The following is a 14,905-nucleotide window of genomic DNA, read 5'->3' on the forward strand; positions in this document are numbered from 1 at the left end:
AATTCAGACTCATGCGCTCTAAATTCTCCATTTATAATCCACAAAAAGATCAATAGTCTCGATCACTTCGTCGAACATTCAAAAACTGAGTTGGTGGGTCCGGTGATTAAGCCCTCTATTCTCCATTCAGTCTAGGCTATCTAATAAAATAAACAAAACTTGCAAAATGATCAACTTCATCTTTTACCCTTTTTTTTTTTTTTTTTTCATGCTACCATGCTGAAATACTAACCAATTTTTATTATCTTTGCAGCGTAATGCTGCATGACAAATCAATTTCAAATCATAAAATATATTTACTAGAAAACTTGCATCGAATCAATGCTCACTAATCCAATTATTCAAGGATAAAATAAGATGGTGATAAAACTGAAATTGCTAGCGAAACATAGTGATCGATATTAAGGGCCACAAGTCCTTTGGCAGAAAACATTAAAGGAACCTAAATTAAACAAGTACGATGATAAACTCAACACTGTGCCAGAGTGGTTTTAGCTATATAAGTATGCGGGGCATCAACTATCAAGTACAGAATGAGTGATTAATAATGAGTGATTAATAATGCATAAATTTAAACATTAGATCAAATATTTGAAAACAATGATGTAGACATGAGTAAGATACATGCCTCGTTCATTTCACCGATTCGAGTTTTCAGCTCTAAATTTCTACAGTAAAAAACTCTCAAAAAATATCACATCTAACTTTTTTTCTACAGTGAAAAGCTCTCAGAAAATATCACATCTCAGCTCAAATTAAAAACTCAAATCCGCGAAATGAACGAGGTCACAATATATCTAGTTCAAAAATTTTCAGTTACAGGAAAGAAAAGTTATCAGCAATGAGATTAGGCATCATAAATGCTTAAGCTTACATCACATCAGGTCACCGGAAAAATATTTATCACAGTAAATATAAATTTGTAGAAATGTGTGAAGTAATAAGATAACAATTTCCAATTGAGTTTGTTCCAGTGGCAAAATATTATGAAATAACTATAACAAATAATATTAGCACAAATAAATAACTATAATAAATAATATTGCACAAATAAAACACAATCCATTATTTACCAATCCACACCCAAATTTCTTGAATGGAAGAGTTTGTCGATATATAGAATTACAGGTGCAGACGCAACAACGTAATTTTGCATTTGAATCCTGGCCGAGGAATCTGAAAGGAAAACAAATTGCAAGAGCTAATGATTACTCGGAGCAAATAATAATAACAATAATGATGATGGTGATCCATCCCATTCTAGAAAAAACACTTTGTCTTCTATGATGGCTCATAGCAAATTATAATAAAAATAAGAGTATTTTACACATTTATCCTTGAACTTCTGGCTTGAGCAATTTGCCTCCTAAACTTTTAATTTTGAGAAGTTACCTCTCAACAAGTAAAATTGTTGCAACATGTCTTTTTTTTTTTTTTTGGGATAAGAACACAAACTTCATTTATAATGAAAGGGCACAATACAAATTAAGTAACAAGATGGGTTAGAGATCCATCTTCAACCGGAAACAAAACAATAAAAAGCAAAGGCAGCTGTCGAAAAGATAAGAGATAATTAGTTAGGGTTGATTAAGATAAGTTTTAGATTAGGATATGCTTAAAGTCAAATAAAACAAATCAGTTTCAAACAGATTCGTTATCCTAGATTTAGATAAGTTTGAATTTGAATTTTATTAGGATAGATGTTATTGAGTGGATAAGATTTTATTGAAGAAATCCGTGGCACTCCTAGGGCTATTTATACCTATAATTTACCGATTAAATCAATAAGAATAGATGAGTTTTTCCCTTCAAAACTTACGTGGTATCAGAGCCGTGGCTGACTTAGAGTGCCAATGGTTAAAACAACTATGAACGGGGCAGTTAAAGGCTCCTTATTGAATGGAGAAGTCACCGAGAGTGCTGTAGCAGTTCAAAATTCCCTACAACTAACGACTCACAAACGGTGAAACTCGTTATAGATGGAAAAAGGAAACTTGGACACTTGACTGGTGAGGTGAAGAAACCAGTAGATGATGATTCCAAACTCAAAGCATGGAGATCCGAAAACTCCATGATTACAGCCTGGCTTATCAAGTCTATGGAGCCAGCAATAGGGAAACCATTCTTATTTATTCCCACTGTCAAGGAGTTATGGGAAGCCGTCTGTGACACATATTCAGATTTAGAAAATCCTTCCCTAATCTCCGAACTCAAGACTCGGCTATGGAATTTGAAGCAGGGAGATAAGGAGGTGACAGCATACTACAACAAAAAGGTGACACTTTGGCATGAATTGGATCAATGTTATGAGGACGAATGGGAAAGGTAGTGTGCGATACTTGAAGAGAGAGGAAGATGAACGAGTGTACATGTTTCTTGCAAGACTTAACCGTGAATTAGATGAAGTACGAGGGAGAATTCTAAGCCGAAAACCACTGCCAAACATACGAGAGGTCTTCTCGGAAGTAAGGAGAGAGGAGGCGCGAAGAAACGTCATGATGAACAAGCCAGAAATCACGCTTGAAACTAAAAGCTCAGCATTGACTTCCAAAGGCCCGGAAGTTGATGGAGACAGAAGGAACTCAAGGCGAACAGAGAAACCTTGGTGTGATCACTGCAAGAAGGCATGGCATACACGGGAGACGTGTTGGAAACTGCATAGAAAACCTCCAAACTGGAAGAAAAAGGGAGATAACTGCGCATTCCAGGCCTCCAATGAAGATCAAGGGCAACAGTCTTCCTCAGAAAAGCTCTCAATCACAAAGGAACAATTAGACACTCTGTACAAACTCCTTCAGTCTTCCAAACTATAAGTAAATCCCTCACCCTCGTGTTCTTTAGCCCAGAAAGGTAACTACCTCACCGCTGCCCTAGTAAGTGTCAATCCTAATTCTAGTCACCCATGGATCATAGATTCAGGAGCAACTAACCATACGACAGGATCTGCAAACCTATTTGTCTCATATACTCCATGTACAGGGAATCAAAAAGTAAAAATAGCTGATGGATCTCTTTTAGCTATGGTTGGAAAAGGTTCAGTTGCTATTTCACCGTCTATCACCCTTCGTGATGTCTTGCATGTCCCTAAACTGTCATGCAACCTTTTATCAATCAATAAATTGATCCATGATATGAATTGTCAAGCTCATTTTTTCCCGTCTCATTGTGAATTCCAAGAATTGAACTCGGGGAAGACGATTGGCAGTGCTGAACAGAAAGGAGGACTCTATTTCTTTGAAGATGGATCGGCCCTGACAAGACAAGCCCAAGGCACTTGTTTCAATTCTATTTCTATTTCTAGTAAAAATAAAGTCATGCTATGGCACTTAAGGTTAGAACATCCTAGTTTCTATTATATAACGTATTTGTTTCCTAGTTTATTTATCCATAAAAATCCATCTTCTTTTCAATGTGAAATTTGTGAGTTAGCAAAACACCACCATGCATCCTTCCCTTCACAGCCATATAAACCTACTGAACCTCTCTCTATGATTCATAGTGATGTTTGGGAAGCCTCTCGGGTAACAACACAATCAGGAAAAAGGTGGTTTATCACATTTACTGATGATCACACTAGGATAACATGGGTGTACTTGTTAAAAGAAAAATCTGATGCCGAACAAGCTTTCAAGGATTTTCATAATATGGTAAAAACCCAATTTAGGGCTCAACTTAAAATCTTTCGAAGTGATAATGGGAAAGAATACTTTAACAAGATTCTAGGAAAACACTTTGCAAAATATGGCATCATACATCAAGGGTCATGCACTGATACTCCCCAGCAACATGGAGTATCGGAAAGAAAGAATCCTCTCCTTGAAATTGCTAGAGCCCTACCCTTTACAACTAGAGTGCCTAAATACTTGTGGGGAGAAGCCATACTTACAGCCACCTTCTTGATCAATCGAATGCCCTCAAAAGTTTTACAATTCCAAACTCCAATTCATGTTTTTAATAAATGTTTTCCCACATCACGATTAATAAGCAATATTCCATTAAAAATATTTGGATGCACTGCGTTTGTACACATTCACAATCATAATCGTGGAAAACTTGACCAAAGGGCCAGAAAATGTGTTTTCGTTGGCTACTCGCCCACTCAAAAGGGATATAAGTGCTTTGACCCAATTTCTCGAAAATATTGTTACAATGGACGTAACATTTTTCGAAACAAAACCATTCTTTGGAGGTGATCATCTTCAGGGGGAGAATAGGAGTGAAGATGACAACCTTAGACATTCTTTTGAGGATATTCTTCACATTGAGCACACTACCCCAAACTCGATTCTTAGTCCACAAGACCAAGACAAACAATGCACTGTACCTGCACCCACACATCCCACACCGGACCAAATCATTGAAAAAGATAATCCATCTCTTGAAAACTTGGATTCAGAAAATTCAGATAATGGAAACTAGGAAAAATTCTCTTCTTTGCCTGAAGAAGACCACTTAGAAACAGAGATGTGTGCGAAACCAAGTGAAAAGGATATTGGGTTTCGTGTCTACTCAAGGAAGAAAAATCGTCAAAGGAAGGAAGACACCACTGTACATCAATGCCATGAGTCCAATCCGAGGGAAATTTTAGATCCCGAATCACTAGGTAAAACTCCTTTGATTCCTCTTGTGTCTGAGTCCGATGAGTCCTTAGAAATTCCTATAGCCCACAAGAAAGGTATTAGGTCATGCACTAAACATCCTCTATCTAGATTTGTGTCCTATGACAGATTATCACCATCCTTTCATACTTTCACCTCACAACTTTCCAGTGTCGAAGTTCCTAGAAATGTTCCAGAATGGAGGGAAGCAATTCTTGAGGAGATGAAGGCCCTTGACAAAATGATACCTGGAGTGTGGTAGATCTTCCAAAAAGAAAGAAGACAGTAGGCTGCAAGTGGGTGTTCACAATCAAATATAACGCTGATAGGACCTTAGATCGATATAAGGCAAGGTTGGTAGCAAAGGGATTTACTCAGACTTACGGCATAGACTATTCAGAGACATTTGCACCGGTTGTGAAGCTAAACACTGTAAGGGTGCTTATCTCAATTGCAGTCAACCTGGATTGGCCACTACAACAACTGGATGTAAGAAATGCATTCCTAAACGGAAATCTAGAAGAGGAAGTCTACATGGAGCCGCCTCTAGGATTTGACAAGAGATTCGGCTCAAAAGTCTGTAAGTTAAGGAAATCCTTGTATGGTCTCAAACAATCACCGAGAGCATGGTTTGAGAAATTCACCCAATCTGTCAAAAAACAAGGATACACTTAGAGACAGACAGATCACACAATGTTTATGAAGTTCTCAGGGGGAAAGTAGCTATTCTAATTGTCTATGTGGATGACATTATCCTCACTGGAGACGATTTGTCAGAGATGGACAGGCTCAAAAAATGTCTAGCATCTGAGTTTGAAATCAAAGATCTGGGATTGTTGAGATACTTTCTAGGTATGGAGGTTGCCCGATCAAAGCAAGGAATTGTGATTTCTCAAAGGAAGTATGTACTCGATCTCCTAAAGGAGACAGGCATGACAAGTTGTAGACCCTCTGAAACGCCAATGGAGCCGAATGTGAAACTCGGAGATAGCGAGAAGAAGGTTCCTGTTGACATAACTAGATACCAGAAGTTGGTTGGTAAGCTGATTCATTCCTCACATACGCGTCCAGACATAGCTTTCGCAGTAAGTGTGGTGAGCCAATTCATGCATTCTCCATATGAAGAACATCTAGAAGCCGTATACAAAATCCTGAGATACTTAAAGAGTACTCCAGGAAAAGGATTATTCTTTAAGAAGAATGAACAACGGGGGATTGAAGCCTATACTGATGCTGATTGGGCTGGTTCAATAATTGATAGGCGGTCTACCTCTGGGCATTGCACGTTTGTGTGGGGTAATCAAGTTACGTGGAGATGCAAGAAGCAGAGCGTAGTGGCTAGGAGTAGTTCGGAAGTAGAGAGTAGTGGCTAGGAGTAGTTCAGAAGTAGAGTTCATAGCTATTTCCCAGGGAATCTGCGAAATACTGTGGCTGAAACGTGTGCTTAAGGAATTAAGAAGGCCTATAGAACAACCAATGAGGCTTTACTGCGACAACAAAGCTACCATCAGCATTGCACACAATCCAATGCAACACGATAGGATGAAGCATGTGGAAATATACCGACACTTTATAAAAGAGAAGCTTGAGACAGGCAGCATATGCTTACCATTTGTCCCGACAACACAGCAAATCGCAGATATCCTAACAAAAGGACTCCACAGACCAAAGCACGAATTTCTAATAAGCAAGTTGGGCATGATTGATATCTATGCACCAACTTGAGGGGGTATGTCGAAAAGATAAGAGATAATTAGTTAGGATTGATTAAGATAAGTTTTAGATTAGAATATGCTTAAAGTCAAATAAAACAAATCTGTTTCAAACAAATTCGTTATCCTAGGTTTAGATAAGTTTGAATTTGAATTTTATTAGGATAGATGTTATTGAGTGGATAGGATTTTATTGAAGAAATCTGTGGCACTCCTAGGGCTATTTATACCTATAATTTACCAATTAAATCAATGAGAATAGATGAGTTTTTCCCTTCAAAACTTACAGCAGCAAATAGCAAAATACAAGCAAAACTGTATAATTTATCTCAAGCACATCCTCCCAACTTAACAAAATTAAAGATAAAGAATAATGCATAAAGGCTTCATCTGTTGAAGCTTAGATAGACGCTACATATTTTGCTTTCTCGAACAAATCCTCGAAGGACATTCCTTTGTCTTCAAAAATCCTTTGATTCCTCTCCCACCATATGACCCAATGGATGGCCTAACACATTGCACACTAGATTGTTCGAGCCTTCTTGTTCTTTCCAAAACCGAACCAGTCTTCCACCAGAACCATGCCACTATGAGCTGGAAAGACCCAACTTAAATCCACAGCCCCCAACAGCTTCCACCAGTCGCCGAGCCAAGTCACAATGCAAAAACAAATTATCCCAAGACTCTGAATTTGACCTGCACATTACACACCAGCTTGGAGACAAAGCTACCAGAGGATGTTTCCTCTGCACTTATTCACGTGTTCAATCTTTTGTGGAAAAATAACCAAGCAAAAACCTTAATTCTAACGGGAGCACATGATTTCCATATGAATCGATAGGGTTCAAAAGGAGATATATTATGGTTGCAAGAAAAACCATTGGGATCACACCGCCACACCCTCTTATCACCATGAGACTGTCTAGGAGAGAGAGTCTCCAAGACAGCCATGAGATTTTCAAATTGAACAAGTTCTCTATCAATAAGATTCCTACGAAAACCAAAATTCCAATTGATATTCGAGTTTCGTCATTAATTACTACTTCTCAATATTCACCTCCATCTTTGAGATTAGGCTATAAAGCCTTGGAATAGCCTTGGAAAGGTGAATGCAAAATGCAAGTCACCACACCACTTGTCTTTCCAGAATCTAATTTTGCTTCTGTCCCCCACTTCTCAACTCACCCTGTTAAGAAAGGAATTAAGACCTTGAGAGATAAATTTCCATGGATTCCTCTGAGTTCCTCTTCTTACCAAGTTAGAATCCCAACCATTAGAGTGCAGTCCATATTTGCTTCTAATTACTGAGGCCCATTGTGAATCTTGCTCTAAGGGCAACCTCCATAACCATTTTCCCAACAAAGCTTGATTCTTCTTCAATAAGTTTCCTATGGCCAAACCCCCTTCTTCATTAGGTCGAGACACTATTTTCCAGGCTACAAGATTAGCCACTCTCCCATCCTCTTGACCATCCCACAACAATCTTCTCATCTTATCTTCAATTTCTCTAGCCACCGCCACCGGTAATTTAAACAAAGACAAGAACTAGACAAGTATACTTAGCAAAACTGATTGGATAAGAGTCAATCTCCCTCCTCTAGAAAAGAAACCTTTTTTCCACAACTCCAATCTCTTTGATACTTTTTCCACAACCGGGTTCCAAAAATTCTTGCGATAGCAGATTTCCACCAAATGGGAGGCCTAAATATTTCATAGGCCAAGAACCCACTTCACAACCCAATTCAAGAGCCAAGTCCCGAATTATCTCCTCTTCCACATTAATTCCATTTAGGGTACTTTTTCCCATGTTTATCCAAAGGCCTGAACAATGTGAGAAAAATTTCAGAATAGCAGCCATATTTCTAACATTCTCTGATGGTTCAAGAAAAAACAAGGTGTCATAAGTTAAAGATGTGAGCTTCTTCGCTGCCACTTTTGAATCCTTTTACCACTTCCAAATCACCAGCCTTATGCATCAATCTGCTAAGTCCATTAACCACCACAGTGAAAAGGAACAGGGAAAGAATCTCCTTGTCGTAACCCCCCTTGAAGCTCCAAAACAACCCTCTGGTTTTCCATTGATCAAAATAGAAAAATTGGCATACCCAAGGCAGCCCCCAATCCAATCTGTTCATCTTCTACCAAAACCTTTTTCCTCCATCACATACTTGATAAAATTCTGCTTAACAAGATCATATGCCTTTTCAAAATCCACTTTGAACACAAGCCCCTCCTTTCCTCCCACTCTATATTCCTCCACTATCTCATTAGCCACTAGGAAACCATCCAGAATCTGTCTTCCCCGACTAAAAGCACTCTGGCTTGCAGAGATTGTATCTTCCAAAACTGATCTTATCCGGTTTGCCAGCACTTTTGCAATTATCTTATAAAGACTAGAGACCAAACTAATTGGTCTAAAGTCTTTGACCTTTCTAGAATCTTCCTTTTTGAGAATGAGACACAAGAAAGTATGGTTTATTTCCTTATTGACCACCCCATTCCTATGAAATTCATCCATTAACCCTTTTAAATCACCCTTCAAGAATTCCTAACATTTTACATAAAACCCCATCGAAAAGCCATCCAGTCCAGGCGATTTCTCCTTGTCACAAGAGAATACCGCCGCCTTGATTTCCTCCTGAAACGCTCTCTCACACCAAACTGCCTTCTCTCTAGAAATCCGCTTCCAATCAATCCCCTCACAAGACCATCTAATGTTTGCCTCTTCTTTGTACAATTTCTCATAAAAAGCAACTATTTCCCTCATCATTTCTACACTGTCGTTTATTTCCTCCCCATCCTCCCTTCAGTCCTCCCTATAATACTCTTGTTCCTTCTGTTACAGACCAAGCTATGAATCAGCTTAGTATTTGCATCACCCTCTTTCACCCATCGAGTTTTCATCTTTTGTCTCCAAGAAATTGCTTCCTTGGACACCACTTCTTAGAGTGCATTCCACAACTCTCTCCTTTCTACTCTCTCTATCATCAAGACCCCGTGTTTCCTCCTTTCTATCCACGTGATCAATTTTTACCATCAAATCACTTTTTCTTACCCTAACATCCCCAAAAACTTCTTTATTCCATTCTTTCAAAGCAATCTTTAACTTCCTCAATTTCTTCCCACTCCGAAAACCTTCCCACCTCTCTACCTCCTCCTCAATCCAAATCCTTTTACAAAACTCCAAAAATTACAGATGATCAATCCACATTTTTAAACCGAAATGGTCCTGGACCCCATTTCACCGGATTTGTATCCAATATCAAAGGACAATGGTCCGATGAAGATCTACAACCCATCATCTGTTTTACATTAGGAAAATCTGCATACCAATTCGAGGATAATATGAATCTGTCCAACCTACTCTTTACATCAGCCTCCCTAAAGTCACTCCACGTTAATTTAGCATTAACAAGTGCAATATCTCTGAAGTCTCCTTGTATGAAAGCATTGAAATTGCTCATACTTCTTGTACTTCTTGAAGGCAGATGACGCTCATGCGAGCATCTAATAACATTGAAATCACCACCCAACACCCACTTAGAACCATAAAGAACTTGCAAACCTGCCAACTCTTCCCAAAATTTATTCCTTTCCCTATAAGAAACCGGCCCATATAGTCCAGTTAGCCACCAAAAATCCTTCCCCCTCTAAACTATTATTGAAACCGAAAAAGACCCAATCAACGAATCCACCACATTCACCGATCTCATATCCCACATTACCAAAATTCCTCCTGAACTTACCGAGGGTAAACACATCCAACTTCTAAATCTCGCGTTCCAAAGACTTCCAACTACTCTCTCTTCCATTGACTCTCTTTTTGTCTCTTGCAAAATCACAATATCCAGATTTATTCTTTTTATATTATCCTTAATAACCCTGTGAGCAGGAATAGTATTTTCACTGTATTTTATTTTATCAAATGTAGTGTACAATAGGTACTTTATATGCTACAACCGAACAATCTAAAGGAGGAAAAAAATGTCCTAGAAATCTGCCAGCCATAAAGTACTAAAATTATTCTTCTAAATCATCCTAGGTTAACTATCATAAGAATCAATCACAATCACAATCACAATCAATCACAATCAGGAATCATAAACAATCATAATCCGGGATTTCAACACTCCCCCTCAAGTTGGATCATAAATGTTAATCATCTCCAATTTGCAAATGAAATCAACGAAGTCTTGCCGGGATAGCCTTTTGGTGAAGATGTCCGATGTCTGCTCTGCGGTGGGGACATATGTTAAACATATAGTTCCATTCTCAACCTTCTCTTTGATAAAGTGTCTATCCACCTCCGCATGATTAGTTCGATCATGTTGAACCGGGATGTCCGCTTTGTTATCACAATAAAGTTTTATTGGTAACTTCATTGTAATTTTGAATTCTTCCAGAAGCTTCTTCAACCACAACCCTTCACACATTCCTTGTGCAATAGCTCTAAACTCAGCTTCTGCAGTACTTCTTGCCACGACATTTTGTTTTTTACTCCTCCCGGTAACCAAATTTGCCCAAACATAAGTACAATATCCAGTAGTTGACCTCCTATCCTTGATTAATCTGGCCCAATCAGCATTTGTGAAAACCTCCACATTTCTACCTTCATTCTTCTTAAAGAGCAATCCTCTGCCTGGGGATCCCTTGAGATACCTCAGGATCTTGAAACAAATTCCAGGTGTACCTCTTTTGGTGAGTGCATGTGTTGGCTCACCACACTGACTGCAAAGGCAATGTTAGGTCTAGTGTGAGATAAGTAAATCAACTTGCCAACTAACCTTTGATATCCTTCCTTCTCAACCGGGTTACCATCGTCAACTGCCCTATTTCCTACCTCGATTGGTGTGTCACTTGGTATGCATCCAAGCATCCCGATTTCAGCCAAAAGATCTAGAACATACTTTGAGAAATGCTGATGCCCCCTTTTGATTTGGCCACCTCCATTCCCAATAAGTACCGCATTTGTCCCAAATCTTTTACTTCGAATTCAGTAGCCAGAATTTTCTTGAGTCTCTCCATTTCACTAAGATTGTTCCCAGTGAGAACTATATCATCCACATACACACTTAGTATTGTCTTCAACCCATCTTTGTCTTCATGAAAGAACATGGTATGATCAAAATGTCCTTGCTTATACCCCTACTTTTTAATTACCCTTGTGAATCTCTCAAATCATGCTCTTGGTGATTGCTTAAGACCGTAGAGAGACTTGTCTAGTTTGCAAACCCGGTTTTCTTCACCTTTCTTGTAGAAACCTGGTGGTATTGTCATATAAACTTCTTCCAGACTCCCATTTAAGAAGGCATTTTTTATGTCAAGTTGCTACACAGACGAATAGTGCTTAGTTTGAATACAGGTGCAAACGTTCTGTGTAATCAATACCGTAGGTTTGTGTAACCCCTTTGCAACAAGTCGAGCCTTATAGCATTCTACCTTCCCATCTGCAGTATACGTCACTGAGAAAACCCATTTGCAACCAATGGGTTTCTTTCCCCTAGGTAGGTTGATCACCTCCCATGTCTCATTCTTTTCCAAAGCTCTCATTTCCCCCCTAACAACTTCTCTCCACTTTGGTGCCTGCAACGTCTCTTGTATGTTCCTTGGAATTTCTGTTTCATCAAGGTTAGTGGTAAAAGCATGCACTTTAGTTGACAAAGTTTTATAGGAGATGAATTTTGAGATTGGATGGAGAGTACATGACCGTGTATGTTTTCTGAGGGCAATGGGCAAATCTATGTCAGGAGACTCGGATGTTTTAGGAGGACTAGGAGCTACCACCGGTTCTGACTCTTTTGGTACATTGGACATGAGGTGCTCCTTGTACCTTAATTTCGGCCTCCTTGAGTACACAATTATCTCCTTGACACTTTGCTCTTTTGCATCTCCCCCTGAGTTCAAGTTTTCTTCTAATGATGGCAAAGCAGATTGGGATGGTGTAGTAGGTTCAAGATCGGATTGAGATGATGGACCTGGTGGTATAGTAGGTTCAAGATCAGATTGAGATGATGGACCTAGTTCAAGATAGGATTGAGATGATGGACCTGGTTCAGGATGGTTTGAAATGATAGGCTCAGGTAGGAACATGTCAAAGAATCGAGCTTCACTCATTTTCTCCCCCTGAAGGTTGGGCTTTTGGAAGTAGGGTGTGTTCTCGAAGGTCACCTCACGGCTAGTAAACTCCTTTTTTGTGGTGAGATCATAACATTTGTAACCTTTCTGTGTAGGAGAATATCCAATGAAAACACACTTGCGAGATCGGGGATCGAGTTTGCTTCGATTATGGGAATGAATATGGACAAAAGCTGTGCAACCAAACACTTTGAGAGGCAAAGATGAACCAACCCGATAGTTGGGAAAGCTTTTCTGAAGTCTTTGGAGTGGCGTTTCAAATGAAAGGACTCAGCTGGGCATTATGTTAATGAGGAAGTTGGCTGTTAGAACAGCATCCCCCATAACATTTTTGGCACATTTGTGGTGAACATTAGTGCACGAGCAACTTCTAGAAGGTGCTTGTTTTTCCACTCTGCAACTCCATTTTGTTGGGGAGTATCAACACAAGATCTTTGGTAAATAATCCCATGTTCGTGTAAATAGTCCCCCAAAATTGTATTGAAGTACTCAGTGCCATTGTCGGTATGGAACATTTGGATTTAAATTTGGAATTGTTCTTGTACCATCAGGTGAAAATTGATAAAGGTTGATCAAACTTCAGTTTTTTCTTTCAATAAATAAACCCAACAAACACATGAATGATCATCGATAAATGTAACAAACCATTTTGTATAATTTCGATTTAGGGTACGATAGGGTCCCCACAAGTCACTGTGAATTAAGGAAAATGGTTTGGTAGGTTTTTGCACTGATTTTGGAAATGAGGCTCGTTGATGTTTTGCAAGTTCACAAATTTCACACTGATAGTCAAATGATTTATTCAAAGAAATAGATGGAAACAAGCGTTTCAAGTACTGAAAATTGGGATGCCCCATTCTAAGTTGCCAAAATAAAATTTCACTTTCACTAGAGGTAGATGCAAAATTACAAATTGCAGTTTGACATTGTTTACCCCCATTAGCCTCCTCAAAGTAGTATTATCCCTCACATTCCTTAGCACTGCCAATCGTCTTCCCCGATGATAGGTCTTGAAAAACACAGTGAGTGGGAAAAAATTTAGCAGGGCAATTGGAATTTTTTGCAAGCTGGCTAATGGAAAGAAGGTTGCAGGATAACTTTGGGGCATAAAGAACCGACTCTAAGATTAGAGTCTGAAATCCTAATACTCCCTTTTCCCATAACTGATGAAAGTGAACCATCTGCAATTTTAACTATAATATTGCCAGCACAAGGTGAATATGATGCGAACAGGTTATAAGAATCAGTCATATGATCAGAGGCACCAGAGTCAAAGATCCATGGGGTTTTGACTCGAGAATTGGTGTTTAGGGCACTCAAAAAATTACCTTTGTGGGCTAAAGAGGCAGTAGGAACATTGGACGAAGACTGGCCAGTTTGGAAACAAGAGAAGATTTTGTAAAGCTGCTCCATTTGCTCTGAGTTAGAACCACTGCCTGTTGCAACTTCATTACCACCTCCTTTTTCCTCAGCCGTGACTTGGTGTCCTCGGCTCTTGTTATTTTGTCAGTGCTTCCAGTCACTTGGCTTCCCGTGTATGTCCCAGTAGGTCTCCTTCGTGTGACCAGGCTTGCGGCAATGCTCACACCAAGGCCGCCCCTTCTTCTAATTTAGGCTGGATTCAGATGATGACCCACGAGTTACCAACGCTGATGCTTTAGCAGATTCAGACATGGTCTTCTTCAGCATCACCTTCCGCAGACTTTCCTTTCTTCTCACCTCAGCAAATACCTCCCTTGTTGATGGCAGGGGACGCCGACTAAGAATTCTCCCTCTGACATCATCTAAATCTCGGTTGAGCCCTTCAAGGAATTCAAAAACCCTTTCACTCTCAAGTTTCCTCTTGTACCGTACACTATCATTGGGGCATTCCCACTCTTCTTCAAAACTCATATCGAGTTCTTGCCGTAAGGTTGTCATCATTATGAAATAATCAGTCACATTTCTTTCTCCTTGCTTCATCTGCCAAAGACGGGTTTTTATCTGGAAGATCTGAGAAAAATCTTCAGTATCGGAGTAGGTTTCCCAAACAACATCCCACACATCCTTCGCTGTCGACAGAAACATGTAGGTCTTTCCGATAAATGGCTTCATGGAATTAATCAGCCATGCAGTCACCATTGAATTTTATGACTTCCACTTTTGCAAGGCAACAATTTCGGTTGAGGCAGGCTTCTTCAATTCTCCGGTCAGGTACCCCATTTTCCCTTTGCCGTCAATCACGAATTTGATTGATTAGGCCCATTCTCGGAAGTTCTTCCCATCCAACATCTCCATAGTGAGTTGGAAGAACAAGTTGTTAAGTCCATTCATTCCCATGGCTGACATTTCCTCACTTCTGTTTTCTAACGTTACTGAAGAGGACATTGAATCCTTGTTGCCAGGATTCTTCGACATAATAATAATATATTTTTTTTAGCTAGGGTAAGTGTACCCCGGCTCTGATACCATGTGAGCAGG

General features: G+C 39.4%; 1 protein-coding gene across 2 annotated transcripts in view; it reads right to left on the reverse strand.

Moving 5' to 3' along the window:
- Positions 1–946: 946 nt before the first annotated feature.
- The window catches only part of LOC21402671 (accelerated cell death 11), a 19,266-nt gene continuing 5,307 nt past the window's right edge, over positions 947–14,905 (reverse strand). Inside the window, exon 4 of one of the 2 annotated variants that reach the window (XM_024163164.1) lies at positions 947–1,176. In XM_024163164.1, coding sequence (XP_024018932.1) covers positions 1,070–1,176 — 107 coding nt within the window. In that variant the 3' untranslated portion in view covers positions 947–1,069. The remainder of the gene's footprint in view (positions 1,177–14,905) is intronic. The other variant, XM_024163165.1, reaches the window with a different exon arrangement.

The sequence above is a fragment of the Morus notabilis genome, unplaced genomic scaffold (genome assembly GCF_000414095.1).
Source record: "Morus notabilis unplaced genomic scaffold, ASM41409v2 Scaffold114, whole genome shotgun sequence".
NCBI lineage: Eukaryota > Viridiplantae > Streptophyta > Magnoliopsida > Rosales > Moraceae > Morus > Morus notabilis.